This window comes from Carettochelys insculpta, chromosome 6 (genome assembly GCF_033958435.1).
Source record: "Carettochelys insculpta isolate YL-2023 chromosome 6, ASM3395843v1, whole genome shotgun sequence".
In the NCBI taxonomy this organism is placed as follows: domain Eukaryota; kingdom Metazoa; phylum Chordata; order Testudines; family Carettochelyidae; genus Carettochelys; species Carettochelys insculpta.
In genome coordinates this window covers 29,735,255-29,762,473 of record NC_134142.1, presented here as the reverse complement: position 1 = coordinate 29,762,473, position 27,219 = coordinate 29,735,255, and the positions used below count along the sequence as shown (strand labels likewise).

General features: G+C 40.4%; 1 protein-coding gene across 1 annotated transcript in view; it reads left to right on the top strand.

Moving 5' to 3' along the window:
* The window catches only part of PPP4R4 (protein phosphatase 4 regulatory subunit 4), a 59,928-nt gene that overhangs the window by 15,735 nt on the left and 16,974 nt on the right, over positions 1–27,219 (top strand). The window contains exons 6-15 of the mRNA XM_074998738.1: positions 824–945; positions 8,844–8,966; positions 10,074–10,243; positions 11,770–11,889; positions 12,617–12,694; positions 15,219–15,302; positions 20,824–21,006; positions 23,261–23,366; positions 24,202–24,349; positions 27,069–27,213. Coding sequence (XP_074854839.1) covers positions 824–945; positions 8,844–8,966; positions 10,074–10,243; positions 11,770–11,889; positions 12,617–12,694; positions 15,219–15,302; positions 20,824–21,006; positions 23,261–23,366; positions 24,202–24,349; positions 27,069–27,213 — 1,279 coding nt within the window. The remainder of the gene's footprint in view (positions 1–823; positions 946–8,843; positions 8,967–10,073; positions 10,244–11,769; positions 11,890–12,616; positions 12,695–15,218; positions 15,303–20,823; positions 21,007–23,260; positions 23,367–24,201; positions 24,350–27,068; positions 27,214–27,219) is intronic.

Below are 27,219 nucleotides of genomic sequence, written 5' to 3'. Positions count from 1 at the left end.
ATATCAAATGATGCTGATTGCCCACACTTTCATACTATTGCACAAGGAAATGAAGCTCTCTCCCATTTTGCTCACAACTCATCTTTCTGTAGAAATGATTCCATGCCATGAAAATGTCTTTCCCTTTTAATGTCCAAATTGCTCAGAGATTGAAATGTGATTACAGTCCTTTATACACTGCAGTTTATATACATAGTAGTTTTGAGATTCAAGTTGCCAAGACCACCTTCACAGATATTGTTAGTGACTGTGAAAGAAGGAGCTTTCTGGGTCCTGGCAGCCTCAGAATCCCTCTAGATATTGGCAGCAGGCTTAGGACAGCTTACCTTTGGCCAGTGCCATCTTTTCAGTGAAATCATATCCATGCATCTTCACTAGTCGTGTCTTATATTTTGTCATTTACATTTATGACCTTCCTTTTTTGTAACACTGAGAAGTTTCTGAATGCTCTGGAGGAGAGCTCTTCTGTGTGACCTGTATAAAATCATATAACTGTACTGTTTTTTTCAGTTTGTATTGTATGTACAGTCTATTATTTGAGATAAACTAAGTCATTTTCTTTAGTTGCTGGAGGGGGTGATCTGTATTTTAAAATTTAACCTGTTTTTCCCTGGCTGCAAAATTCCCTGAGGGTGTTCTGTTTTGTTTTCGATTTTGTTGTTGTTTTCCTGCAGTTTTTTTTGTTTTAGTTTTTACTAATTGGCAAATTGAAGAGTGACTGTACAGCCTCCAGGGGAAACTATGCGTGGATGAAATTTGGTTTGGTGTTGTGTAAGTTCTGTATCATTATTTGTCCTCCCTAACCATTGTGCTTGCTTTGCAGGACAGAACTAACAAAAAACGTAGTGCTTCCTGAATTAGTAGAACTAGCGAGAGATGAAGGCAGCAGTGTGCGTCTTGCAGCATTTGAGACTTTAGTTAATTTACTTGAGATGTTTGATGCAGGTAAGGTCATAGTTTAGAACTACTGAGCCCAATGCTCCAACAGTTTTTTCTGGATTATAGAATCTGTCCCATTGTATTTTATTGTTTCTGTTGTGTAGATGGTGATACAACTGTATTTACGTTTCTTTTAATTCTGTCCATGTTGCTAGGCTTTATTCTTTTACTGTTTTACTTATAACTTTGTTCCTTTTGTCTTTGTTTGGTCTTTGCCCTGGCTGATTGTTGTATACCTTAGCTCTCAAGTAGGAGTGAGTTAGCTGTCAAGCACATTATTATATAGTGATGTGTCAGTGGGAGGGATAAAATGGCTGAATAAAGTTCAGTGCATCTAATAGGAATGCTGGGTAATTATTGTTATTTATTGAATGCTAGAAGGCCACTGGACACTATGCAAAACCTGGAGATACATACAGTACTTGCCCCAGAAGCTTGCATTGCGAGGGTCAGATTCTGATATCATTACTTGTGTTGGCTAACTCCTTCAAATGCTCTCTCAGATTCCATTGGAAGCAGTTAAAAAATGAAATACTGCTCCCTGTATCTGGCCCTAAGTCAGACAGTACAGGCTGGGTATGTAATACAGCTAATGGGCTCAAAATGGTACAAGCTTATTGTTTAATTTTTTGCTTAAACTCTGGTAGTTGAACTATTACTCATCAGAAAGAGTGTGTATGTTAGGAGGCACTTTAATGGGGTCAGGGAAGTTATTTGGTGTACAGTGTAAAGGAGTGAATTCAAGGAATAAAGACTAAAAGATGGATAGAAATATTTAAAAGGGATACTAATTAAAGAGAAGATCAGGTAGAAGGAGTAAAAAAGGGGAGGTGTGAGATGTGTAGAAAGTGGCAGAGTTGTGCAGAACTGGAATGTGAAGACAAGATTTTTGGATCTGGTGACTGGAGAAAGTGGCATACCAAATATTAATAGTTATATTTTGTACCAAATCACAGTCAGCTGTTCCTCTTCAAAACAAAATAAGCTGTCCAGTAGCACTTTAAAGACTAACAAAATAATTTAGTAGGTGATGAGCTTTTGTGGGACAGACTCACTTCTTAAGATCAAAGCCATACCAGAACAGACTTAATATTTAAGGCATAGAAAACCAAACATAGTAATCAAGGTTGACAAATCAGAAAAATATAATCAAGGTGAGCAAATCAGAGAGTAGAGGGGCAGAAGGTGGGGTGAGGAGTCAAGAATTAGATTAAGCCAAATATGCAAAAGAGCCCCTATAATGACCTAAAAATGCCCATCCCAGTTCAAACTACATGTTAATGTGTTGAATTTGAATATAAAAGAGAGTTCAGCAGCCTCTGTTTCCAATCTATTGTGAAAATTCCTCTTCAGTAAGATGCAAACCTTCAGGTTATTAACAGAATGTCCCACTGGTATGGCTATGATCTGAAGAAGTGGATCTGTCCCACAAAAGCTTATCACCAAATACATTATTTCGTTAGTCTTTAAAGTGCTACTGGACTGCTTTTTTGTTTTGATAGTATATAGACTAGCACCGCTTTCTCTCTGTTGCTGTTCTTTTGCAAATATGTGTCTGGATGAATCCTACTGTAGATGTGCATGCGCCTCATGCACAATGAGATTAGTCTTTTGTCTAGGAGCATCCATTATGGCTCCCATAGGAGGGCATAAAGAGTGGAGGAGATGCAGCCTTTCATTAGTGCCCTTGGATCCCTTTGACAGTAAGATGGAACCCAGCAGTGACAATCTGATGCTCTTTTACTGTTTGTTATCTTTGTCTTGGGAATAAAAAGCTAATTGAAGAATCCATTCTTCTGTCTTCAAAAATCTGCAATCACATCATACTTTTCACAAGAAAAAGGGTTCAACAATCCCCTCCCCATCCATATAAATGCTGGGGCCAGGCACTTTACTCTGATCACCATCATCATAGTGGATTTTGAGGCACCTGGGCTTGAATGCTTCCAACCAGGCAGTGTTGTTATCCTACTTACATGTGGCCATAATCAGTTTCTGGTGAAGAGCCACACTGTGGACAGGTGTTTGGTTTGGCATCTTATTAGTGCAGTCTATGTAGATTGCTTCTAACTTCAAGGAAGTGGCAGCTATCAAAATGGAGCTGAAAAAAATAATTTTGGTTAGTTCCTCCTCAGGCAGGAACCCCACATCAGGGTCTGGCAGAAAAAAAAAGGCAATGAAGAAGGAAGTGAGAATGTCAGGGCTGGTATTCTTGGCGTCAGCCCTACTAAAAAAGACCCAGTATCAAAGCCATCAATTCTAAAAACACACCAGGTGTCATGGCCAGATGGAGCACAGACAGAACTGGAACTCTGAACATCCCTTTGGGTCATCTCACAAAGAAGCTCAGAAATACCAGTCTTCCAGAAGCAAAACCTCCAAGCTCTCTATGACTTCAAGAGCTGGACACACAAGCTCAGCCATTGGCACAATTCAAATAAGTAGTGGCTTGGTGCAAATCTCTGTGCTGACATCAAACTGTCTATCTTACAAGCATCAGTACTGTCATTGAAGATTGAATCCACTGCAATCCTGAGCTACATTTTCAGTTGCAAGACCATTATCATTGCTGAATCCTCCCACAGCAATGTTTTACTACAATACAGTACCACCATTTGAGGAAATATTCAGCTTGTCATCTTCTTCACTAGCATTGTTCTCACCACTCTTGAGTAGAACTCATCTCCCCTGTGATCAGTAAAGGAACCTGCTGGAAGAACCATCAGTTTCCTGATCAGGGCTAATGAAAACACAAATACTAGTGGGCTGACAAACCTCAGGTGGCATGTTGTACAGCCAGACTTGGCTGTGGCAGGGACCACATTTGCCTGGTTCTTGCTCCAGATCATCCTTTGACCTCCCATGACAGAGAATGGAGGCCTTGCTCCCCATAAACATCACTAGCTATAGCTGTCATGTGAGAACCAGACAACCTTCTCTGCACGCAGGAGGAAATGGCAAGGGAGAAATCACAATAACATCCTTCACAATTAAAGGAGTGAAATTTAGCACTAAGCAAGCTCAGACCTTCAGGAACTTTACCCTAGACATGAATACATTGGTTATCCAGCAAAAAACAGCAACAAAAATAGGCTCTTTGGTATCCTGAGCTCATAAACCCACATCTAGAGCTGCTTTTTTTCATTCAGAAGGGAATACTCAAATGAGAGAACAGACTTTGGCAAATGTCCTACACCCAAGAGGGTAGAAGAAGACACCAGGCACTATAGAAGGGCTACAAAAATTTACAAGCCCATCCTAATCCAGACCACTGGTGTTTTCAGAAGCACAAGAATAATCAAAAACTGTAAGAACACACAAAAAGAAAGTAGAACCTAAGAAAATGGATTTCTTTGGGCACAAGGCACATTCCTCTGCCTCATACTGTTCAATATTGTGAACTGTCACACTGTTCATAAAAAATAAGTTTCTCTCTTAGGAGAGAGTAACCATGTTCTTAACTAGGCTAACAGGAAAGTAGGAAAGAACTGAAAGATGTTAAAAAGTCTTCCCTGATGGGTCATGTTTTCTAGATTTTAAATAATTTTTGTTGCTCTTCTGTGGACCTTCTTTAGTCTGTCCACATCTTTTCTAGAATGTGATGCCCAGAATGACACACAGTGTTCCAGTTGAGGCCTAATCAGCTCAGAGCATCACAGAAGAATTACTTCTCGAGTCTTGCTTTCAACACTCCTGTTAAGGCATCCTAAAATTATGTTTGCTTTTTCTTACAACAGTGCCACACTGTTGACTTTTATATTTAGCTTGGGGTCCACTCTGACTCCTAAATCCCTTTCTGCAGTACTCCTTCCAAAACAGTCATTTGCCATTGTATGTGTGCAACAGATTCTTCCTTCCTAGGTATTTTACATTTGTCCTCATTAAATTCCATCCTGTTTACCTCAGACCATTTCTCCAGTTTGTCCAGATTATTTTGAATTTTATTCCTATCCTCCAAAGCACTTGCAACTCCTCCAAGTTTGGTATAATCTGCAAACTGTATAAGCAGACTCCCTATGCCATTATCTAAATCATTGATGAGGATTTTGAACAGAGGTCGTCCCAAAACTCATCCCATAACCCCACTCCTTGTGCATTTCCCTCATGACTGTGAATCTTTGATGATTACTCGCTGGGAATAGTTATCCAACTGCTGTGCACCCACCTTAAAATAGGCCCACTAGGTTCTTTCCCTAATACATTAATGAGATGGTCATGTGAGACTGTATCAAATGCTTAATTGAAGTCGAGGTATAAAACATCTACCACTTCCCCTTAGCCTCAAAGCTTGTTATCCTATCAAAAAAAGCTGTCAGATCAGTTTGTTCTATACAAATCCATGACGACCGTTATTTCTCAACTAATTCTAGATGTTTGCAAATGGCTTGCTTGATTATCTTTCCTGGTGCTCAAGTTTGGCAGACTGGTCTGTAATTCCCTGGGTTGTCCTTATTTCCCTTTTTATAGATGAGCACTGTATTTGTCCTTTTCCAGTCTTCTGTAATTTTTACATCTTCCGTTACTTTTTAAAGATAATATCTAATGGCTCAGATATCTCTTCAGTCAGCTTCTTGAGTATTCTAGGATACATTTAATCAGGCCCAGGTGACTTGAAGATATCTAACCTTCTCTAAGTAATCTGTAGCTTTTTCTTTTCCTGTTTTAACTTGTGAACCCATCTGTAGCTGATTTGGGAGGGGGTTCTTCTCCTCCGGGTAAGTGGGTGGCCACTCCACCCCATTGCCATGTGTACCACAACAAACCCCAGTGTCACTAGTTCCTTGCCTCAGGTGGGTGAGAGGCAGAAGTTCAAAAGCCTGGCTTTGCTTCAGGTGGGCACTGGGGAAATTAGCTGAGATCAGGGCCTAGCCCTAGGTCAGGGTAGCACACACATGCACCCAGGCCCTAGCTCAGGGCAGGGCAGCAAACACCCTGTTTCAGGAGGGCCAATGCTCTGGTTCAGAGTGGGGCAGCAAATCAAACAGTGTCAATTTGGGGAAAGTAGTTCAAGTCTCGGAAGGCCCAGACCCTAGCTCAGGGCAGGGCAGCAAACAGCCAAAAGAGCCTAGTCCCTAGTTCAGGGTGTGGTGGCACACACAGTTTACGAGAGAGCTCAGGCCCTGGTACAGGGCAGGGCGGCAAACCAGCAGTCTTAGAAGGCCCAGGCCCTAGCTCAGGGTGGGACAGCGAACATCCAAAAGAACCCAGTCGCTAGTTCAGGTTGTGGTGGCACACACAGTTTACAAGAGAGCTCAGGCCCTGGTACAGGGCGGGGCGGCAAACCAGGAGTCTTGGAAGGCCCAGACCCTAGCTCAGGGTGGGCAGCAAACTCATCTCACAAGCAAGACCAGGCCCTAGCTCAGGGCAGGGCAACAAACAGACACAGGTATTTGGTTTTAGGAAGAAGGGGCTTTCGAGGTCAGGGGGTGCTTTTGAAAGGTCACGAGCTAGCCAGGCGTCGTGGGTTCCAAAAGCAGCACTTCGGAATTGCGTGCGGCTACCATTATGCTAATGATGCATTGCATATTAATTTTAACACTTCATTAGCATCTTCCAAACTGCATCATTAACATGCCTCCTCCAAAAGGGAGGGATAGTGTGGCCACAGCCTTTGTGTCTCTGGATAGTTTGAGCTTGTTTTGTGCCTTGGCCTTTATAATTTGCCTCTACATACTTGTTGTTTTATTTATCTTTTGTAATTTGACCTAGTTTTTAATTTGGTAGGACTTCTTTTTGATTTTTGGACAATTCAAGATCTCCTGGTTTAGCCATGGTGGTCTGTCATGCTTCCTATTGTGGAATAATTTGCCTGTGCACCCTTAATAGAGTCTCTTTGAAAAACTGCCAACTGTCCTTAATTATTTTTTCCTCTTAGTCTTTCTTCCCATGAGACTTTACCTACCAACATCTAGAGTTTGCTAAACATCTCCCTTCTTGAAATTCGTTGTCTTTATTTTTCTGTTCTGCTCCGACCATTGCTTAGAATCATGAACTCTATTATTTCATGCTCACTTTCACCCAAGCTGCCTTTCACTTTCAGATGCCCAACCAGTTTCCTCCCTATTTGTTAAAAACAGGTCTAGTACAACCTCCTTTGTAGTAGCTTTCTCCATCTTTCAGAATAAAAAAAAAAGAAAAGTGTCTCCAATACGTTCCAAGAACTTGTTGAAGATCGTGTAACACTGGCTGTGTTTATTTTCCCAACAGGTGTCTGGATAGTTGAAGTCCCCTATCACCACAAAGCCCTGTGCTTTTGATTATTTTGCTAGTTTTAAAAAAAACCTCAGCCACCTCTTATTCCTGGATGGGTTGCCTTTAGTGGACTCCTACCGGGGTATCACCTTTTCTTTGTCCCTTTTATTCTTACCCAGAAAGTCTCAGTCTCTGTCCTATTTCCATCCCATCACCTCCTCATTTTTCCTCTGTCACTACTTCCTGAGCAAATTGTACCTTCTATACCAATATTCCACTCATGCATATTATGCCACCACATCTTTGTGATGCCACCTATGTCTTAGTTGTTTATTTACTAGCATTTCAAGTTCTTCCTGCGTATTCCCCATACTTCTATTATTAATATACATTCATAGGTATGTGACCCTATATCTTTGGGAAGGTAGAGCCAGATTTTCTGCTAAGTTCTTTGGCTCAGTGTCAGGGGTCCAGCTATGCTTCAGTGATTCTCTTCCCAGCTCTGCCTTAGCAGCAGCTTGAGAGATTTGAGTTGTATATATTCTAGTTTTCAACAACTGACACAGTCTCCAAGGGAGCATTTTGGATAATTAAAGGGCACTGTTGTCAGCCATGTTCCCCATACAGAGGATTGCTGGGGTTAGAGAAAGCAATAGCAGCCAGCTAAACTGCCTACACAGTTGTAGATAATCTCCACTGCTTTTTCATTATCAGAGAGGTACAAAAGATCAAAGTCAACCAGAGAAACTGACTCAGAGTGTATGAAAAGTATCCTAATATGTCTGTGTGATGCCATTGTTATTAGTCATTGTTCGTTATTTAACACTTCGTACTTTATATAGTAATCTCTTTTTTTGTTGTTTATCATTGTTTGTTTAGCAACCCTATATTTTACACAACACCTCCACTCCCACTCCTGTTTTTCTGACTTTACTGCACCTTCCTGATACATAAGTGAAGAGCAAATATTTACTTAACAAGGAGCTGATGATGAATTATCAAAATACAAATAATCAACATATAAACCATATGGAAAGCTGCATAACGAAATGCAGATAGTTTAAGGAGAATGCCAATGAATGCAATTGGTTGTTTAACAGATAGCATATATACCATTAGATACTTGTATTTTCAAATTGTCAAGGCTATCATTTTTACACTTCTGTTAGAAGTGTTTTACTTACTATTGCTGCAACAACTGTTTTGGCTGTTGCAAAGTGGTTAAATAGTGAGCAGAAGTTATGAATGCCTTGCAGAAGAATGAGGTTGCTCATTAGGTTGAAAAGCTTCATTTCTAGCTAAGCAGACAGTCCAAGGTAGCAGAACTCACACTGCCCCACCCTGAGAAGCTCTCTTTCTCCCTACATATCTTTTTCTTCTGTCTCTTGGCTACTAGGTTTGTTGGTGGAAGGAGAACATGGGTGTGCTACTTCATTTACCTGCATACACCAGGTCAGAGTGTGTGCTTGAAGCATATTTGTTTTCCCATCCTCTATAGATGAGGGTCCTTCCCTGGAAACACAGGTTGACCATCCAAGCTGCAACCTTAAAATAAGTAGATTTCCCCAATGTTCTTCCTTAATTAATATGAGTGTCAGTTATACAATCCCATCTGCACTTTAAAGGATGTTTACATTTTTATCATATAGGGGCATACGCTCTTCTTCAAGTAATTGAACATGAACAGCTAACTTCAACTTTTTTTTTTTCAGATGACAGAAGTCAAACTGTGCTCCCTTTAGTGAAATCATTCTGTGAAAAATCCTTCAAAGTGGATGAATCTATTCTTGTTTCTTTGTCTTTCCATTTAGGGAAACTATGTAATGGGCTCTATGGTACGATTTAACAATTTTGTATTCAGAGTGACTCAATGTCTGTTAAAGTATACAGATTAGAAAATGTCCAGATAGCTAAAATTTATCAAGTGGATTGATGATTAGGAGTACAAAACCCTTCTGACACCATATGTAACAAAAAATCTAATTGTCTTTTTCATTTTTTGCTTTCATTTGATGCCTTGTTTTATGTTTCAACTTGAAGTGAAAGTGTTAGTTGTGGTTAAACAATTAACCTTTTAAAAGAGGGTACAGTATTAACAATAAAGTGCTAGGAGTGTTGTACTGTGTCTCATCAAACATAGTATGGAAGGTTTAGCCTCAGGAAAAAAAACACGTGGTTTTCTGGCTGCTGCAGGTGCTGAATCTGCAGTTCACACTCCTCAGAGCAGTAAGAAATGCTCCTCTTATACCACTACCATGTGTCCTACACTGATGCCTGTGAGGCTACGGCACTGCAAGGCCACTTAGATTAGCCCTAAACGCTCATGTCATGGGATTTCTCCTCCCTCTTGTTATACCTGCTTTATAGTCCCTTACACGTAGCCAGAATGGAAACTAGTTAGAGATCACATTCCCTGTAAGTTTATAGCTTGAGTAGGGCTGGATAGAGATAAAAATCCAGCCCAATGATTTTTTAAGAGCAAGGTGAAATTGAGTGCATTACAGATGGTCCAGGGAAGTCACTCCATTCTATTAAAACTCTTAAGATGCTAAAAGCTTAATTTGTGCAAAGAGCTTTGCCTGAGCTCAGTGAGAATGGTGGTATAGGATTTGGAGTCAAGAAGGGGGATATCCATAATCCTACCATTTTAAAAATACTTTTACAATTCTCCCAAATTAAATCCTTAATATTCTAAAAATTACATAGTTCAAAAATGCAGAAGTGAAGATTCCTTCTTTGGGTAGGTTTAATTTTTCTGTAATCATTATTTCTCCCTACCACTTGCAGTAAGGAAATGGCTCCCATTAGAATTATACGAAAATAAATAGGGAAAATGTTTTATCAGATTTTTCCAGAAATAAATTAGACATTTTGGATATTGTTAACTTTTTCCTTGATATTCTGTAACAAGAAATGAAAACATTAGTTTTGTATTTTTAAAGGAATTTTTACTCCAGAGCAACACTTGAGATTTTTGGAATTTTACAAGAAACTTTGCACACTGGGTTTGCAGCAGGAAAACGGACACAATGATAATCAGATACAACTTCAAACTCTAGAGCAAGAAAAGAAGTACATATCAGTAAGGAAGAATTGTGCTTACAACTTTCCAGTAAGTTAACTGCTAATTTATAAAGCTTATATTATGCACCTTAGCCACAAAACAGGAATAGATACATAGTATATTGTGAGCCAAATCTGAACTCCTTTGCAAAGTGCAAGTAAATTGACTTAGTACCTGGATTCTCCAAACGGGTGATGAGTAAGTCTGTTTTTGTCAGATTTTTTTTGGAAAAGTCATGGACAGTCATTGACAATAAACAATGTCAAGCCCAAGATTTATGCCTGACATTCTCTAAAAATATTTTTGACAAACTGGAGAGAGAGGCAAGTCCAACACCCATCGCTGCTTGAGCTCTTGGGTCCCCCCTGCTGCTGTGGTGAGTGGGAGCTCTGTGGTCCTCTTGCATGGTGGCTGAGCAGCAATGGGGAGGGTCCTGTTGACCATAAGAGCTGGGCTGCTGCATGAGTTTCCCACCACCCAGAATGACTGGGATATCTGGGGGGACTGTCGCTGTGGCTGGGCAGCTGCAGAATCCCCTCCCCCGCAACCAGAGCAGGGGCTCAAGGGTGCGGGAGAGGTGGTGCAGCTGGGATTACCGGCCCTGGGGCAAAAAATGTCATGGAGGTCAGTGGAAGGCGTGGATTCCTTGACTTCCTTGTCCTCTGTGACATAATCATAGTCTTTGTTATGAGGAAGTATCGTCATCGCCAAGGCACAGAAAACCAGTGGCAAATTTTGATCAAGAAATTTCTGGCGTCAAAGATCTCTCAGACACACTGTCCCCTTAAAGCCTTTTGCACAGTGGTATTGAAAGAACAGCTGTTTGGAAACTCTTCATAAGTGGGATCTCACTACCTGTTCTGCATAGCTGGCTTTCTAAGGGGTATAAGCTTTAGCTCTGAATGAGCTACATATGTGTCTAATATTGCTGTCTACATACGTGGCTTTGTTGCTGTCTAAAAATGTGTTTTGTTTATTTCTTTTTAAAAGCTCCCATTGAAGGTTTCAGTTATTTGGAAACTAATTTAAAATGTGTAAAAGTAAAGTCTCAGTAGTTACAATGTCCAGACTTTTTCCTAACAAAACAAACAAGCAGTCATGTAGCACTTTAAAGACTAACAAAATAATTTATTAGGTGACGAGCCTTTTTGGGGCAGACCCACTTCCTCATAGGCAAAGACTTTCCTGTCCTTCTGGAATTGACCCAGTTGCTCAGAATATAAATCACCTATCAGTTGACTCATCATGAAGTAATAGGTTCCTGTGCAAACTATCCTCTATTTCTCAATTTGTCTCTTCAGAAAAAACTTTGCAGCATGTCCAGAAGCCAGCATATCCAAATTCTGTCAGACTACGGTGGTAGGAGAGAGTTCCAGAACACAATCACACAAAATGTCCTGTCACCAGCTCCCCCATTTTTAAATCAGTGTCTGTTAGCTCATGCGCCCAGCTGATTTCAGGCGCAGTGGTTTCACACACAAGAGGTGGGGGGTACCTCCAGTAGCCAGAATCCCAAAATATTTGGCTCTGTATATGAACATTTGGGTTCAAGACTCCATCTTATTTGTCCACAGGCCATGATTGTTTTTGTGGATCCGAAGAACTTCCATTTGGAACTATACTCCACCTTTTTCTGTCTTTGTCATGATCCTGAAGTGCCAGTTAGATACACTATGGCTATTGGCTTGTATGAAGTAAGTCCAGAAAGTTTCTTTGTTAGTACTTCAGATGTTTTTTTTGGCTTTTTAATATGCTTTTTATACTTGTCTGCTAAAATTGACATTTGATATGTTTTAACTTCTCATTGGTTCACTGAGAAAGCTTTGGAAAATTTGCTAAAATAATTTATTAAAAGTATTCTGATATATAATTATAATCCACTGTGCACATTTAAATATGATTTAAGGGTCTGGAAATTTAACTAGAAAGAGGTGTTTGTGACTGGAGAACCTCAAATTGCAAAGACAAGGAGGCTTACAGCCTACAGCAGACCCAAACCAACTTTTATTTCTTCAGTTCAGCTGTCTTCTTGTGTTACCAGAGCACATAGCAGTCTGTTTAAAAAGCCCTGGCTGTTACTTTAAGTATTTGCATGTCACATTTAAAAATACCTTTGGAGTATAAATATTAGAAAAGGAAGCTCTTGTTAACCCAGTCACAGTGGCATGTGTAATAGTTATGAAATAGCCCTGGTGTTTGTTTTACATGCTGTTTACAAAAGCCATGTGATATGCTAATGGCAGGAAAGTACATAAACTCAGAAATTTTGAAGTGCAATTTATGGGTATTAGAGATGTGCGCAGCATCCCTGCTTTCATGTTACTAGTCAAATCTTACTCAAAAAGTAAATGCACATAATTTTAATTGCTGTATTTACATGCAACTAAAGTGTGTTTTTGTTTGTCTTACTGTCATTTTTAGGTTGCTAAGCTTTTAGATTCTGATGTGTATGTAATACATAAAGAACTGGTAACGCTACTACAGGATGATTCATTGGAGGTAATATATTGTTTGCTTATCTTTACTTGTTTGTTATATTGGGTTATTATGTTGGTAGTGAGCATTAGTGTAAACTACATTAATGTGAATCTTAATCTAAGCTGAAGTGATTTGCTTTTACTTTGGGTTCACATATTCTGTAAAGATCCACATTGTCCTTTTAGATGCAGATTTCTTTCTGTGCCTTTTTGGAAGGTGATGACCGTAAGAAAATAAAAGAAGAGACAATAGGGAGATGTTTCACATCAATAATTCTCCCGTTTTTATCAGATTCAAGAAGGGGTATACATATCAGTGTGAGGGAGTGCATGCATGTGTTTTTGTGTGTAAGAATAAAAGTGTGGTTGAACATGGTTTAACTAATCGGAGGAGGCAGAAGCTCTCTTTGAAGGTGGTGATGGAAGTACATACAGAAATCTGAGCATGGAGAAAATCAAGGAGCAGGAGGAAGCTGGAGTGTTGGGAAGTCCAGGTGAATAGTCTGAATGCGGAGAGGCAGGAAGTTGGGGTATTAAGTTGAATGCTCTGCATGTAGAGTGGAGGATAGGTAAAGGGTCAAAGATAGGAGTGGGATGTATGTTCTCCCTGGAGATTGAGAGGAGCTATTGCGATTTCACTGAGATGGGGCAGCTGGTTTCATGCTGGGAAGTGGGGGGGGCATACTTTGCTTTGCACTAGAGGTGGCTGATCCCAGCCTAACCACCTGATTTCCTACCTGAGCCTCAGACCAGTCCTTGGTGCTGCAGCAGCATGCTGGCCCCATTGAATCCTGCTCTTTCCTCAGTGCCCAGCAGCCCTAGAGTCCTGATTGGCTTGAGCACACAAAGCCACTTGCTTAAGACAGACATTCAGTGTCAGAAACACAGATCAAAAATAATATTTCCCTTGCAGGTACACTAGCCGCTCCCCCTTCCACTGCTCCCCAGTTCCACTGTCCTTCCAATTTATCAAGACTGATTAATTTATAAAATTCAATTGAGCTTCAGGATATATATGTAATAGATTATGGAGAGGTTTCAAGTTTTCTGGTGAATTTTTCCTTCTCTGACTGAAGGGGAGTTATAATACAGATTGAACCTCTAAAATCTGTGATCACAGAGGTTTCTGGACCAGCTGGTAGTCAGGAGTTAGGGGATAGGAGGGCCTAGGGCTAGGAGCTCTGCCAGACCTGTGACCTGAACCAGTGGCAGCAGGGCTGGCTGATGAGGAGCCTAAGCAGGGTCAGGAACCCATCTGGGATCAGTGACATCAGGGCTGGCTGATTAGGAGTTGGCAATGGGGAGGGGATTCAATAGGAGTCAGGCGGAGAGGCTGAAACTGACTTCCCCTTGTCCAGCAAACTCCCCCGACCAGTCAGGACCTGAGGGTGCTGGATGGAGGAGGTCCAACCTGTAGTGTTATGATGAAGGGATAGGATTTACAGAAAGGAGACGTAGATTTTTGTCTGTAATCTGACGCAGGGTTTGTGTGTGACCTTGGGCAAGTTATGTACATTTCTTATGCCTCAGTTTCACGATTTGTAAAATATTTAACCATTTTGCAAATGTATTATGAGCTTTTTCGTTCTCCATTGATATGGACAAATTATTAAGAAAATAGCCATTTTAGTCTCAAGCCAGTAAAATACTGAAGAAATCTCTGTCAACTCACAAGGCCAAGGATGGACAGGATTATGAGATTTGCTTCAACACAGAGCTGACTACAGATAATCTAGTTTATTAAGACTACTACTCCAGGCTACTACAGTTTCAGAAGGTACATATTAGCAAACAAAAAGCACAACAGGACAATGCTCTCAATGGGATAACAAGATCTTTGGAATGCTTGCATCCCTTTCTTCTATGGAGAGTCACAATCCCAGAATGCCTTACACCACAGCCTCAGTGGAAGTGGCTCCAGCTGGGGGAATCTGGGGCACCTCTAAGGCTAAAAGTCCCTAGTGAAACTCAGCTGGGGTGGGGTTTCCCAAGTTTTTATCCCTTAGCTGTTTACTGGGTGTGTGCACACTGTCTCAATGCCACTTTTGGTGTTCTCACCAGGTTGAAGGCAAGATTGCCCTGTTTGCTGGTTCCCAGATCAAGTGCAGGTGTGTTAGGGCTGATACAGCCATCTTATGTTTATGTTTGTGGGGTTTAAGGCTATAAGAGGGTGTAACGCAGGGATGTAAACTTGGTTGTACTACAGGAATGGGAGTTTCCACTTTTGTTCTCTGAGACCTGCTGGCTGCTTGCTGGAGTGTTAAATGATAATCTCAACTCTTGTTTTTAGCAAGTGACTTCAAAGCAGTTATGCCAATGTCTGGTCTACTTTGTATAGGACCATTGTGAAGGTATTGAGAAATGAGTACGAATTTGGAGTAAGACACTTGAATACCTTAAAAGGGCCTGATTTTTAGAGAGTAGGTTCAAATAGTGGTAACACCACTGAAGTCATACACAGGGACATACTAGTTTCAAACTCAGGCAAGAAAAGATTCAGTTCAAGTGAATTTGCAATTATGATTAATCCAGCCTTTTTTACATAGGTATTAGATGCACTGATAAATCACCTGCCTGAAATCCTTGAACTTATGACTACTGGAGGTGAAAACAGTGGATCAGAAAGCAAGGTAAGTAACCCCCGTTTAGTTATCAAGTTCTAAGTATGAAGGAAGTTAGTGCTGAAGTTGTTTTACATATCTAGTGCTCATTGAAATCACTGAGAGTCTGTTTGCAGAAGAACTATGGGATCAAATCCTGTCTCTGATAAATCTGTAAACTGATATTTGCATTTGTTTACAAGATGGAGAGGAAATTGTATAGATTTAAGGCCCTTCTACACAAGGCAAAAATTTTCAGTTTACACTTACCTTCTATTTGAATAAATAACCCCAAATTTTTCAATATATCACATTTTCAAACAAGGTTGCTAAGTTGCATCCAAACTATACAATTTCATCTTTATGGTTTCATAACCAAAATGTAGTTGCATATGCTTACTAATATTTTGTATGCACTTGTGGGTAATTTTTTACAGAACTGATCTTTTGGACACATTTATTCCTTTTCAGAGTAATGATGCTCTTGGCCATTACTACACAGGACATGGAGTGAAAGATGCTAATGAGGCGTGGATGCAAATTCCCCGTGCCTCCATTAGCATAACGTCACGTGATTTGGAGTCCGGAAGACCCTTCTTCCGGACTCCAAAACGCCATGTAGAAGCGTTGCCCCGCGCCCCTGTGGCGGTGCCTCTACACGGTAGTTTGGAGTCCGGAAGAACAGTCTTCCGGACTCCAAATCACATGACATTATGCTAATGAGGCACGGGGAATTTGCATCCACGCCTCATTAGCATCATTTGCTTCATGTATTAGCATGCCACTTCCAAAGGAAGTGGCCTGTGTAGAAACAGCCCTTGTGATTAGGGTATTAAACAAGTATTTGGGAGACCTGGGTTCTTCTTCAAATGCTTACTCTTTCTAATTCCATTTTGTGTACATGCCCATGTACACAGATATCAGAGACTTCTGCCTTAGTGATATCCACAGTGTCAGCTCTGACACTGTTTGGAGTGGCATGCTCAAGTGGTAGAATATGAAACATCACCAGTCCTATACCCTTTCAGTTCCTCCTTACTGTCTGTGATGGCTAATTGGATCACCATGTCTTCCTTTGCAAGTGCAGTACAGGCTAAACCTGTCTAGTCTGGAATTTTCTCATCTGCCAACATCCCTAATTCAGCGTGATTTTAGTTGGGCAGACAGGCACTTACGTGGGAGTGGCGAAAGTTCCCACGGTCCCACAAAGTTTGCTTACAGCCACCCGTCCTGGCTCTCAGTGTTCTGTTCTGTTAATTAGCTGTAATTTATCCCTAAATGTCTTCTTAGAGCCCAGTAAGCAGTGGAGGTGTTGGTAAAGCTGCTAGACAATACTGAACTCCTTTGGTTTGACAAATTCTTTCATTCAGCTCTGCTCAAGTCTCGAGGTTGCTGAACTAGAGAGGTTCAACCTGTAGTGGTTTTCCCTGGACTTCCTTCTCATTTTTGTACATTGCCTGTACACCCAGCTATGCTTAAGGATAGCCAAATCATTGTGGATACTGCCCATTTCCTATTCTCCTGACTTCTGAGGAGACTGAAAAGAAATACTGTAACCCTGGAAAGGATTTTGAGTATCTATATATTTATCCAACCAGCGTGACTGGTCATATCTGTGATAAATGAATGGGACAGACAGAGACACTCCTGCAGAACACCAAAAAATAAATTTGCCAAAAGATTAGACTTGTTTGGCAAGCAAGTTTATTTGACTTACAGCTTAGGGTGTCTGATCACTAGACCCTGCTGGAATATTATAACTTTATCCTGTGTGAGTCCTTCGGTAAGTTCACAGGGACCTTCCCGCAGGATCATGCCACAAGAGTTCACTGTGTTTGTGAGCAAAAGCACAACGGTGGTTTGGGGAGCCCTCTCGGTGGCCTGGGAATGTGACAGACTTGGGTGCTAGAGTTGTACCATAAGAGGTGGCCATGAGTTGCAGCTCCTGGTTGCAGGCTTCTGGGTTGTGCTAGGAGATGCAGGTCGCTACCTAGGATCTCCCTTAAGAGGGCTCTTTTCTGAGCTGAGTGACTTGAAGGTTCTTAAGCTCAAGGTCTCCCAAGACAGTCTCTGCTCCTTGGGCTTACACACCCGTGAGGAGTCCAAGAAAACTTTCTGTTATCTGTGCCCTCATCTTCCAATGCAATCTAGGTCCTAGCAGTCTCCCAAATTAGGATCCCACTGGAGAAAGGAGAAGAACCAAGGCCTTATAGATGATAGCCATCCTCTGTCCATTCAGCCACTCAACTTTACCCTCTCCAAAGTCAGGCAGACCAGAAACAGTCATTTTGAGGGTGTGCTTGAGGATGGCATGTGACCCAACATACTAGCTCTCCCTCCATCCTCAACCACTTCTGCCCTTTCTGGTCAGTTTAGTTCCCTATCACCTAGAACTGCTAGATGTTCCATGCAGACTTGTAAGGAAACACTCTGCAATTTGTAGCCAGTCGTTACTCCCATATCCATTGCCTAACTGTCTTCAGGAATCACTCTCATGAGCAATGCCTTGTTCAGAAGGTCAAAACTCTCTTGTGCCTGTCTGCGGTGGAAGAGATTCTTCTGAACATGGAAGAAAGAGGATTCTACTCTGACTGCTTCCTCATTCCAAAACCAAAAGGAGGCCTCAGACCAATCCTAGACCTGCATCATGTCAACAAGTCTCAAGAGGTTGAAGTTCTACATGGTCTCCCTGGCCTCCATCATACTCTCCCTAGATCCAGGAAGCTGGTATGTCACCCTTGACTTAAAGGATGCATACTTCTATATTTCTGTCTTCCTGGAGAATCAGCACTATCTTCATTTCATGCCGAGTCAGTACTATTTCCAGTTCATAGTGACACCCTTTGATCTCTCATAAGCTTTGACAGTATTTACCACATGCATACCAAGAACTGCTTATGTAAAATATTGGAGAAGGAGACCAACTGGGCAAGCTCAGTACTCAAGGTCATTGATCCGGTTATAATCGCTCACTGCATGTCAGCATCAGGCAACTCGGGGCACTTTGTGTGGCCTGCCAGGCCCATGTACATTTTTAACCCATTTTTACTCCATATACAATGCTTGGTGGTTCAGGTCCTGAAGAACATCATGGCTGTAGTTTTCTCAGTCATCATATAGGGTGGAGCCAGGTAATCTGCCCTCTGCCAGGAAACTCCCTGGCTCTGGATCTTCTGTCTGCAGCATACAATCCACCTTGTAGCTACTCACCTTCCAGGAGCAAAGGATACCAGGCATCAGCAGGACATCATCCACTGGTTGTCAGTTCCATTGTTCATCGGTAGGAAACTCACTGGCTGTTCTGTTCACATCTAGGCTGTACAGAAAATATCATGTTTGGGGGTTTGATATACATCTTCCTTCCAATGCCGCTGCTGTCCAGGGTCCTTATGAAAAACAGCAGAGGGTGAAGGTCATTCTCCAAGCACCGGGCTGGCTGTGCCAACACTGGTTCAGCATTTTGCTGGACATCTTGTTGGTAACCCTGTTCTGTCTGCTGCTCACATCAGGCCTGTTGTCCCAGAACCATGTCAGTCTTCAGCATGGCAGCTCTACATCTGACAGCTTGGGTACTGCATGACTAAATGTTTAGGAGCAATGGTGCTCAAGAGAGGTTCAGCCAGCCTTTGGCCTCCTACTCTCTCCTTCTCCTCTTCTTGAAATTTACATGCCTGGTGGTAGCGATGTTGGCACATCTGATATCTTCTATAAAGACAAAGTACAGCTAAGACTGCACCAGGCTTTCTTTTCAGGATGGTCCCTTTGTTCCATTAGAGCCAAAACATTTATTTACTGGCCATGTTTCCAAAGCTGCTTATGTTGGAGGAGAAACAAACGGTCTATTTCTTGGACATCAGGAGGGCTCTAGCCTTCTACAACAACAGGACCAAGCTGTTTTATAAGTTGATGCAAGTATGATCGATCTCTATCTGCTCAAAGGATTTCCTCTTGGATCATGTCCTTCATTCATTTCTGCTATGATTAAATGCCATCCACCATGATCATCACTGCACAATTGTCGGACAGGAATTCTGAGACAGGCCATGATATTCTTCTAAGAACCACTGCTCAAAGTTTGGAGTTTGGTAGGCCTGCCCCGTAGCATGAGTCCATTCCTGCCCACACCCCGCTTGGCCATCTGGGAATGTCATTCCAGCTCAAACAGAGAGAACTTCCTGGGCAACCACATTCCAGGAGGGGAGCCTGTGGGTGTGGAATTAGGATATCTCAGAGGGAGAACAGCAAATGCGCAAGTGTCACTATTCTTTCATTACCTTCTCTTTTGATTCTGTATATATAACACAAATGGTCATATCCATGCGAAGATAACATTGGGATGTCAGCTCTATACATCACTGCTTTACACATTAGTATTAATTGATGTTTGTTCTCTTCAAAGGACTTGTTGAACCATATGGTCTATAGATAAAACATTCTGTAAACTATGGGTGGAGAGCACTCTGTAACCTTTTAGATTATTAGTTTGTTGTGTTAATTGTGCTTATTTCCTTTACTAGCCTCTATCTTTCCCTCAGCCCATCAGTACCTATGTAATCACTTGTAACTTGCTGCTTGGCAGTGTTCACCAAGCAAAATGATACCCACCAGCATTGTGTATAATCGACCCTCCTGCTTGCTTCATACGCGGTGTCCAGACTTTGTTCCAACACAATTTACGAGGGCTCAGGCCTATCCAGGCATCCGTAGAGTGGCCACTTTTTTGTCACTTTTATGTCCCATTGAGTACTGACCCAGCAGGCCTCAGACAATGATGGCTGTGACAGAGCTGTACTAGAAGCTGCTAAACTGTAAATTTTGAGCCCACCTCCACAGGTATTGGTTCTGGGCCAATTAAAGTAGAATCTACATGAGCAAGCACCTGAAGAAGAAAAAAGGGTTACCGACCTTTCGGTATCTGTTCTTTGAGGTGTGTTGTTCCTGTCCATTCCATTACCTGCCTTCTTACCTCTCTGTTGGAGAAGTGTCCAAGAAGGAACTGACGTTACGTAGGATTGGAAGCACCTGATATACTGCTACATGATCATGCCACTCCAGAGAGTGCTCTGCAAATTCTGATATGGCAGAAATCTCTGGTGCTGTGAATGTGGGTGTGCATGTGGGCATGCACACATTTTTAAAATGGAACAAAGATGAGAAACACATCTTGAAAAAGAACTGTTATGGAAAGGTAGGTAACCATTGTTTCTATTCCCAACTCCGCCTTGCTTCCTTCTTTGATCATGGGCAAGTGACTCATTTTCTCAGTTTCCCCATCTGTAAAATGGCACTAATACTACATTACTCACAAGCATGCTGTAAGTACAAATTTATTAATGCGTAGAGGTGATCAGATTGTCCATTGCTGGTGGGTGGGGAGAGGGGTCACTATTGAATGAATGGATTTTGCATGTGCAAAAACACAAGCTGTCATCCTAAAGAAGGAACAAATCAATCCTTTTTATTTCTAAATTAACATAAATTTTAGGTTTTAAATATTACTGTGTCATGGCAATGATTTTACATTTTTGATGCTTTTATTCTATATTTTTAGTTGCTGACTGTCCCTGACTTGATTCCGGCATTAACAACAGCAGAACAGAGAGCAGCAACTTCTTTAAAATGGAGGATTCATGAGAAGTTACTACAAAAATATGCATGCCTGCCTCATATCATATCAAGTGATCAGATTTATTATCGTTTTTTGCACAGAATGTTGACAATCATTATGACAAATGTGAGCCCCAAGCTCTGTCTCTCTTCTTCTGTTTTCATATATGTTTCTGGTACTTCAGAATGACTAATGAAATATAACTAATACCTTTATGTACTGTATTGTTTATTTTAAATTAGTATTTCTTATATTATCTTCTATAGAACAAAGTTTGTTCAATACTTATATCACACAGCACTAAGAAAATGCTCAAAGAACTCCCCACCTTCTGGATTTCTCATCCCATACCATTGCTGATTCTCAGTATGTTTTTGTGTAAGTCAAAATTTTCTCCTTGGAAATAAGAAATCAAGCAGAAAATTCTTAGCTTACTTTATATTACACTCTTTATTGTGTGCCATTTAATTCTATGGCAGTAAACTGTGCTTTAAAAAGACTGGATTGGGTCTTCAAGGAGGAGGAGTACTGTAAAAGAGCATTTGTTATTATTATTTATTTTTGGTAGCACCGATAATGTGCCAAGTGATTTCCAGAAACAGTAGAAAGTGCAGTCCCTATACCAAGGAACCTAAACACAAAAGGGATGGAGAGAATTGTGAAAGTGGGTAAACTATAGAAATAAATGGAAACTATAGAAATAAATGGTAACTATAGAAATAAAAGATGATGGGCCCAAGTCACCATTGCATTACTGTGGTTTTCCATTACGGTTATGACATTGATTTCTTTAGAGTAATGCAGTGGTAAGTCAGGCATCCTATTGCTTACTAGCAATAGTAGAAAGCAAAATGTACAAAATACACATGACTGTTACACAATTTTAGTAAAAGCTTATACTGATTGTACCTCCCTGGGCCAGCATCTTGGGACGTGACAGGTCCTGAACCAAGGAATCTGCTGGACCAAGGGAAGTCAGTGTCAGCCCCTCTGCTGCTTTGGCTGTGTGGTTGCACTTTGCCAGTAGCAGGGGGATGAAGGAGAGCTTGGGGGAAGAGACAGGGCAGTTGTGGAGCCCTGTGGCTACGGGGCTGCACTCCTTACTCTTACCACCGACCATGGCTCCCAGCCACAAGGCTGTTCTCCCAGCCCACTCTGGGCTGTACTCCTAGCCCCTGCCACCATCCATAGCCTCAAGCGACTGGGCTGTGCTCCCACGTTCTGTGGGGCTGCATGTCTGGCCTTGCCCATGGGGCTCTGCAGCCACCCTACCTCTTCCTCCATGCATCCCACCCTCCCCATGCCTGTCACTTCCTGTCTGAGATTGAGAGTCACATATGAGCATTTGCAGTGCTGTGGATGCTCTGGGAGACTGGGAGAGAAAATGCTAAGCACAGAGGCCTGGCTTTTTCCCATGGTTGCTCCAGCCCAGGAGCACCCATAGGAATACTGGAACACAGACGTTGCTAGACTGTGAAAGTCCGGACTGTAAAGGTCAAACCTGTATGTTTTTAAAGGAAAAGGATGTGGGATCTCTTTATTTTTACACACGGGTATATGAATGAAATATGAATGGTAAACTTTTTGCATTGGCATGACTTACTTCAGTGTAAGCTGACCCATAAACAGAACTTGTCAGGCATTCATTCTCCTTTTTCTGACAAGCAAAACATTGTGTTTTCACCCAACAACCAAACTATTTCAGTTTGATATGTTACTGTGCTGCCTCACGTGAACTCATGTGTGAGAGAGATCCCTGTCGGTGCGCCATTCAAGGTTAAGATGCATCACTGAGCCTATTGCTCAGAGAGTTTTGCAGCAGTTTTACCATCCTATTCCTGTCCATATCTCTTACTCACTCCATGCCAGGTAATTCTTCAGGGAGCGCTCTCATAACCTGTGCCCCATCCAGAGACAAACAGCTTCTACAACTAGGAGCAGTGGAGATGGTACCCATTCAGTACAGAGGGAATGGGTTTTCCTCCCACTATTTTAACACAAAATAAAGTGGGGGGGGATGAAAAGAAGGCAGTAAATTATGGGAGTCCCAGAGCCATGGAATATCATCAGTCTGAAAAGTAATAATTGTCTGAATTAAAGAAGGGGCCTAATTAAGTAGTAATGGAGTCAGTTTGTAAAAAACACTTGATCTGAGTAGATATTAAAAATCATTTCACCTAGAAGTATTATATCAGTTAATCTGAGAATGAAAACATAATGTAGAATATATTGCAAGGGGAAAAATGGAAAATAAAAGCACATGCCACAGTATCACACTTTCAGAAGAAAACTGAAAACTGCCTATTTTTCTATGGTAGTGTGTCCAGAAGTACTGGTAGATGCCTGTAGATGTTTAACTGTACTTCCTGTTTCTTTTAAGAATGTTCTCCCTGTCCAAAAAGCAGCTGCTCGAACTCTCTGTGTTTATTTACGCTATAACCGCAAGCAAGAACAGAGACATGAAGTCATTCAGAAACTGATTGAACGTAAGTAGTAATTTTTCTTGATTACCTTAGGAGAAGCAAATTAATTCTGTAAATGAAAAGGAAATTGTGCTTAGGGTTGTACTCTGTAACCATATCATCAAGTGACAATATACAGGAGACATACAGTACTATCAGTTTGGCTTACAGTGCCATCAGATAATCCATGTGAATATATGCCACAGCTATGTTAAACACTCTGCAGAAGGACTGTGCAGGAAATTTATTATATGCTCAAAGCTCCTGTAAACCACATTGCTAGAATTTTGTATTTTTAGCTGAAGGCACTATTTTATACAAAGAACAATTTCTCTCAAAAAATAGAATATTTGACACTTTATTTTAAAGAGTGCTGAATGATAGGTTTTCTGAAACATGAATAATTTATAGAAGATTTAAATATTTTAAAAGCAACTGACAAGTTTAACTTTCTGATCTCTACTGTAGTCCCTCAGAAATATTATGGAAAGATGAAAAGCCGTTATTAATCATCTTTTAATGTTTACTGAGCTCTGGCTTCATGCACCTGATGTATGGTGTGAAATGCCCAAGTTTCTGTTGCATTTACCAGCTGTGTCACTTGTTCTGATGTTTTGGTGGGTTAATCAAATACAGATGAAATCTTGTCCAGCATTAAAATCCCTGGCAAAACTGTGCTGTGTTCAGTGGGATCAGGACTTCAGTCAGAGACAGAATTTGAAATAGGTTGACATGCTAGGGTATGTGACAAGTTTATTCACCTCTTAAAAGCACTCTCAGTCCCTGGCTAGTCCTTGAGACAGTCTCTATTTCATTTTGAAAACTCTATGGATAATCTTTTTGGGGTTTTATTTTCTAGAGCTGGGCCAAGGAAAAAGTTACTGGAACAGACTTCGTTTTTTAGACACCTGTGAATTCATTATGGAACTGTTTTCGAAATCATTCTTCTGTAAATACTTCTTTCTACCCGTACTTGAGCTTACACATGACCCTGTAGCAAATGTGAGGTATTGTATCAATTATATGAAATCTTATGTGGGAAAAAAAACTATTAATTTCATGGTGTATGCTAATATAATGTTAAATGGCTTCTTTAGATAATTTGAATAACAAGTCTAAGATTTTCTGATTTTTTTTTTAAAGAGGATTATAAAACATTTAGAATGTAGTCTAATAAGACACAAAAACAACTTCTCTAAAGGTAAGTCTTGCCTATTAACTACAGAGCATGACAACATAATGGTTAGAGGAGGGCCACGTGATATAATTTATTTTTCCTTTTACAGAGATCTTTATTGGTCAATTAAAGAAACTGGATGCTTGATTCCAGACCTGTTGAAATGGGAGTCTCTCCCACTGAATTCATGTACCTTTAGATTAGTCCAATGTGAGGGCTGAAGTACTGACAGAAATTAAAAGATGTCTAGGACAGAAAAATATAGGAAGAATTTGTCAATTTTTGACATAAAAGATTCACAGGGTGCCTGCAGGTTCCATCCGTTGATCTTTTATTGTTTCATAAATTCATTAATTGTGTGAAAGCACAGTAGTGAAATTTGCATCAGTCACAAAGTTATTTTGATTAATCATGACAAGAACAGAGTGTGAAGAACCTCAGAGGTGCACGACGCAAGGGCAGATGAAATTTGATGACAGTTTTTAAAATAAAGATATTCTGTAGACTATTGAAATATAAAAATAAATCCTAAATATTAAACGTGAAATAATTTTTCTTTGAATATTAGGAATACTATTTTATGTTATGAATAAAGTTCTACACATGTACTAATGTTAGGCAAAAATTGTATGATTCTGTTATTATACACTGTATCTGAGACACAGTGATCATATAAAATACTAACTCTGCATGTATGTGCAAAAGAGAGCACAGTTACGGATGCAGAAACAGCCTTATCTTTTTCATTTCCAAAGTTTAGAATATTTCACTTTGCAACCTTAATGTTCTTTTAGTATAGTTTTTGCATGAGAATTGTATAACAATGGTAAATTGGGCTCCTTGTTTATCTGTAAATCTAATACAAGGTAAAAAAGAAGGATTTAGTGGAATTAAGACACAACAAATTTACCACTGATTAAAAAGGAAAGTCATTTTACAGAATCCATCAATAGCCATTGTCACAAGATATCAGCATGGCCAAAACCTTAGCAGGATTCATAGAAGTGAACATGGTTATTGAAAGCATCCACAGTTGTACCAGTATGCTAAAAATAAACAGTGGTGCAAAACCTCATATATCCAAGCATAAGCCAGCCACTAACTGGTGGAGGTTAAAAAAAAAAACAAAAAACTTTCTCCATGGACATCTTATTCCAATTTTTTTTCCTTCAGGTTTATTTTAACTTCTCTCTCTGGCCATTGTCGAGACAAAATACAAAACTAGATGGCCCATTGACCAGAACTGATACGACATTTTTTGCATTTCTGTTTTCATATTTCAGCACCTATACTGTGGTTCAGAGTCCACATTTTGTAATAATGTGGTTCACTAGTTCTATACTGATGGCATTATATAAAATGCTTTTATGATTATAAATATGTTTCTTTTCTATGTCTAAAAATATCTGTTTGAAAATAAGAACATTTTGCTTCTTGTATTTATATTCACTTCTTTACTCAAACTGAACTTATATTGCAAAATCAGAGAACCATTGAAGAAAGCGAAAATGTCATATTTGAAGTTTTGAGAAAATGGCCTTAAAAGTTAGTTTTATAGCTGACAAGGTACAGCTTTGTGTATATGATTCTACTGCAATAAACTCTTTCCTTAAGGAGTCTCTGCAGAAATTTTCTACTGTGTAGAATGGAGCTTAATTATTTTATAAAGATATTAACGGTTTCATGCAGCTTAGTAAGCCGTATGGAGATCAGTACTGGAAAGCATAATACAGGCTTTGGAGAATTTTTAATGTTCAGCGATATTGTGTTATGCAGTCACAACTTTCTCATTTCAGTGTGAGTGCCTGCAAACTGCTACAAGTCGGAAGTGCAGGCACATTTTGTTAGCCCATCCAGAATTATCATGACTTCTGTTTTCAGAGAGGTTCTGTTCCCCTTCATCTATAGCTCCATCCTGTAGGCTTCATCTATCTTCATGTCAGGGAGAGTTTTTTCAGACTGAACTGTCTAGCAGTGTCCCAGTGCAGAACATTTGTCTTTCCTGTAGTAGCCTAGAAGACTGGAGAGTGAGGATAACATTGTGAAGAGTGTCTAAGTCCTTTTTTAAGAAAGTGACTTAAGCACTGAAGAGCATAAATCCCATGGACTGTCAATGAGACTCAGGCTCCTAGGTGCCAAAGACCCAGACACCTAAGGGAGTTCAGCACCTACCTGCTTTTGAGAATCTCACCACGCACCTATCTAGACATTTAGGTGCCTAAATGCTTTGACAATTCTGTCTCTAAGTCACTTCATGAAAATGGGGCTTCATCTGGGAAGACACTAAAGTGCCTTTCAAAATTTTGTTGTAGAACTAGAAATAATTTAGATTTTAAGTGTTTCTTTTTCACACTCTTCAGCTTTGCTTTCCATTCTCAAGTAGCCTTTTGCAACTTCAAAGGACTTCAGAAAAATGAAGTTTAGCGTTAGGCTGGAAAATAAAAGCCGATATGGAGTGGAGTCACATTGGCTACTGCTTTTATCAGACAGAACCAAGTTGTTGCTCACTATCTGCAAGAGAAGTTAAAATTGAATTCCTTTTCTTACAGAATGAAGCTTTGCTATTTGTTACCAAAAGTGAAATCTACTCTGAAGGTGCCTACAGACAAACATTTACTTCAGCAGTTAGAGTTATGTATAAGAAAACTTCTGTGTCAGGAAAAAGATAAAGATGTCCTGACTATTGTAAAACGAGTAAGT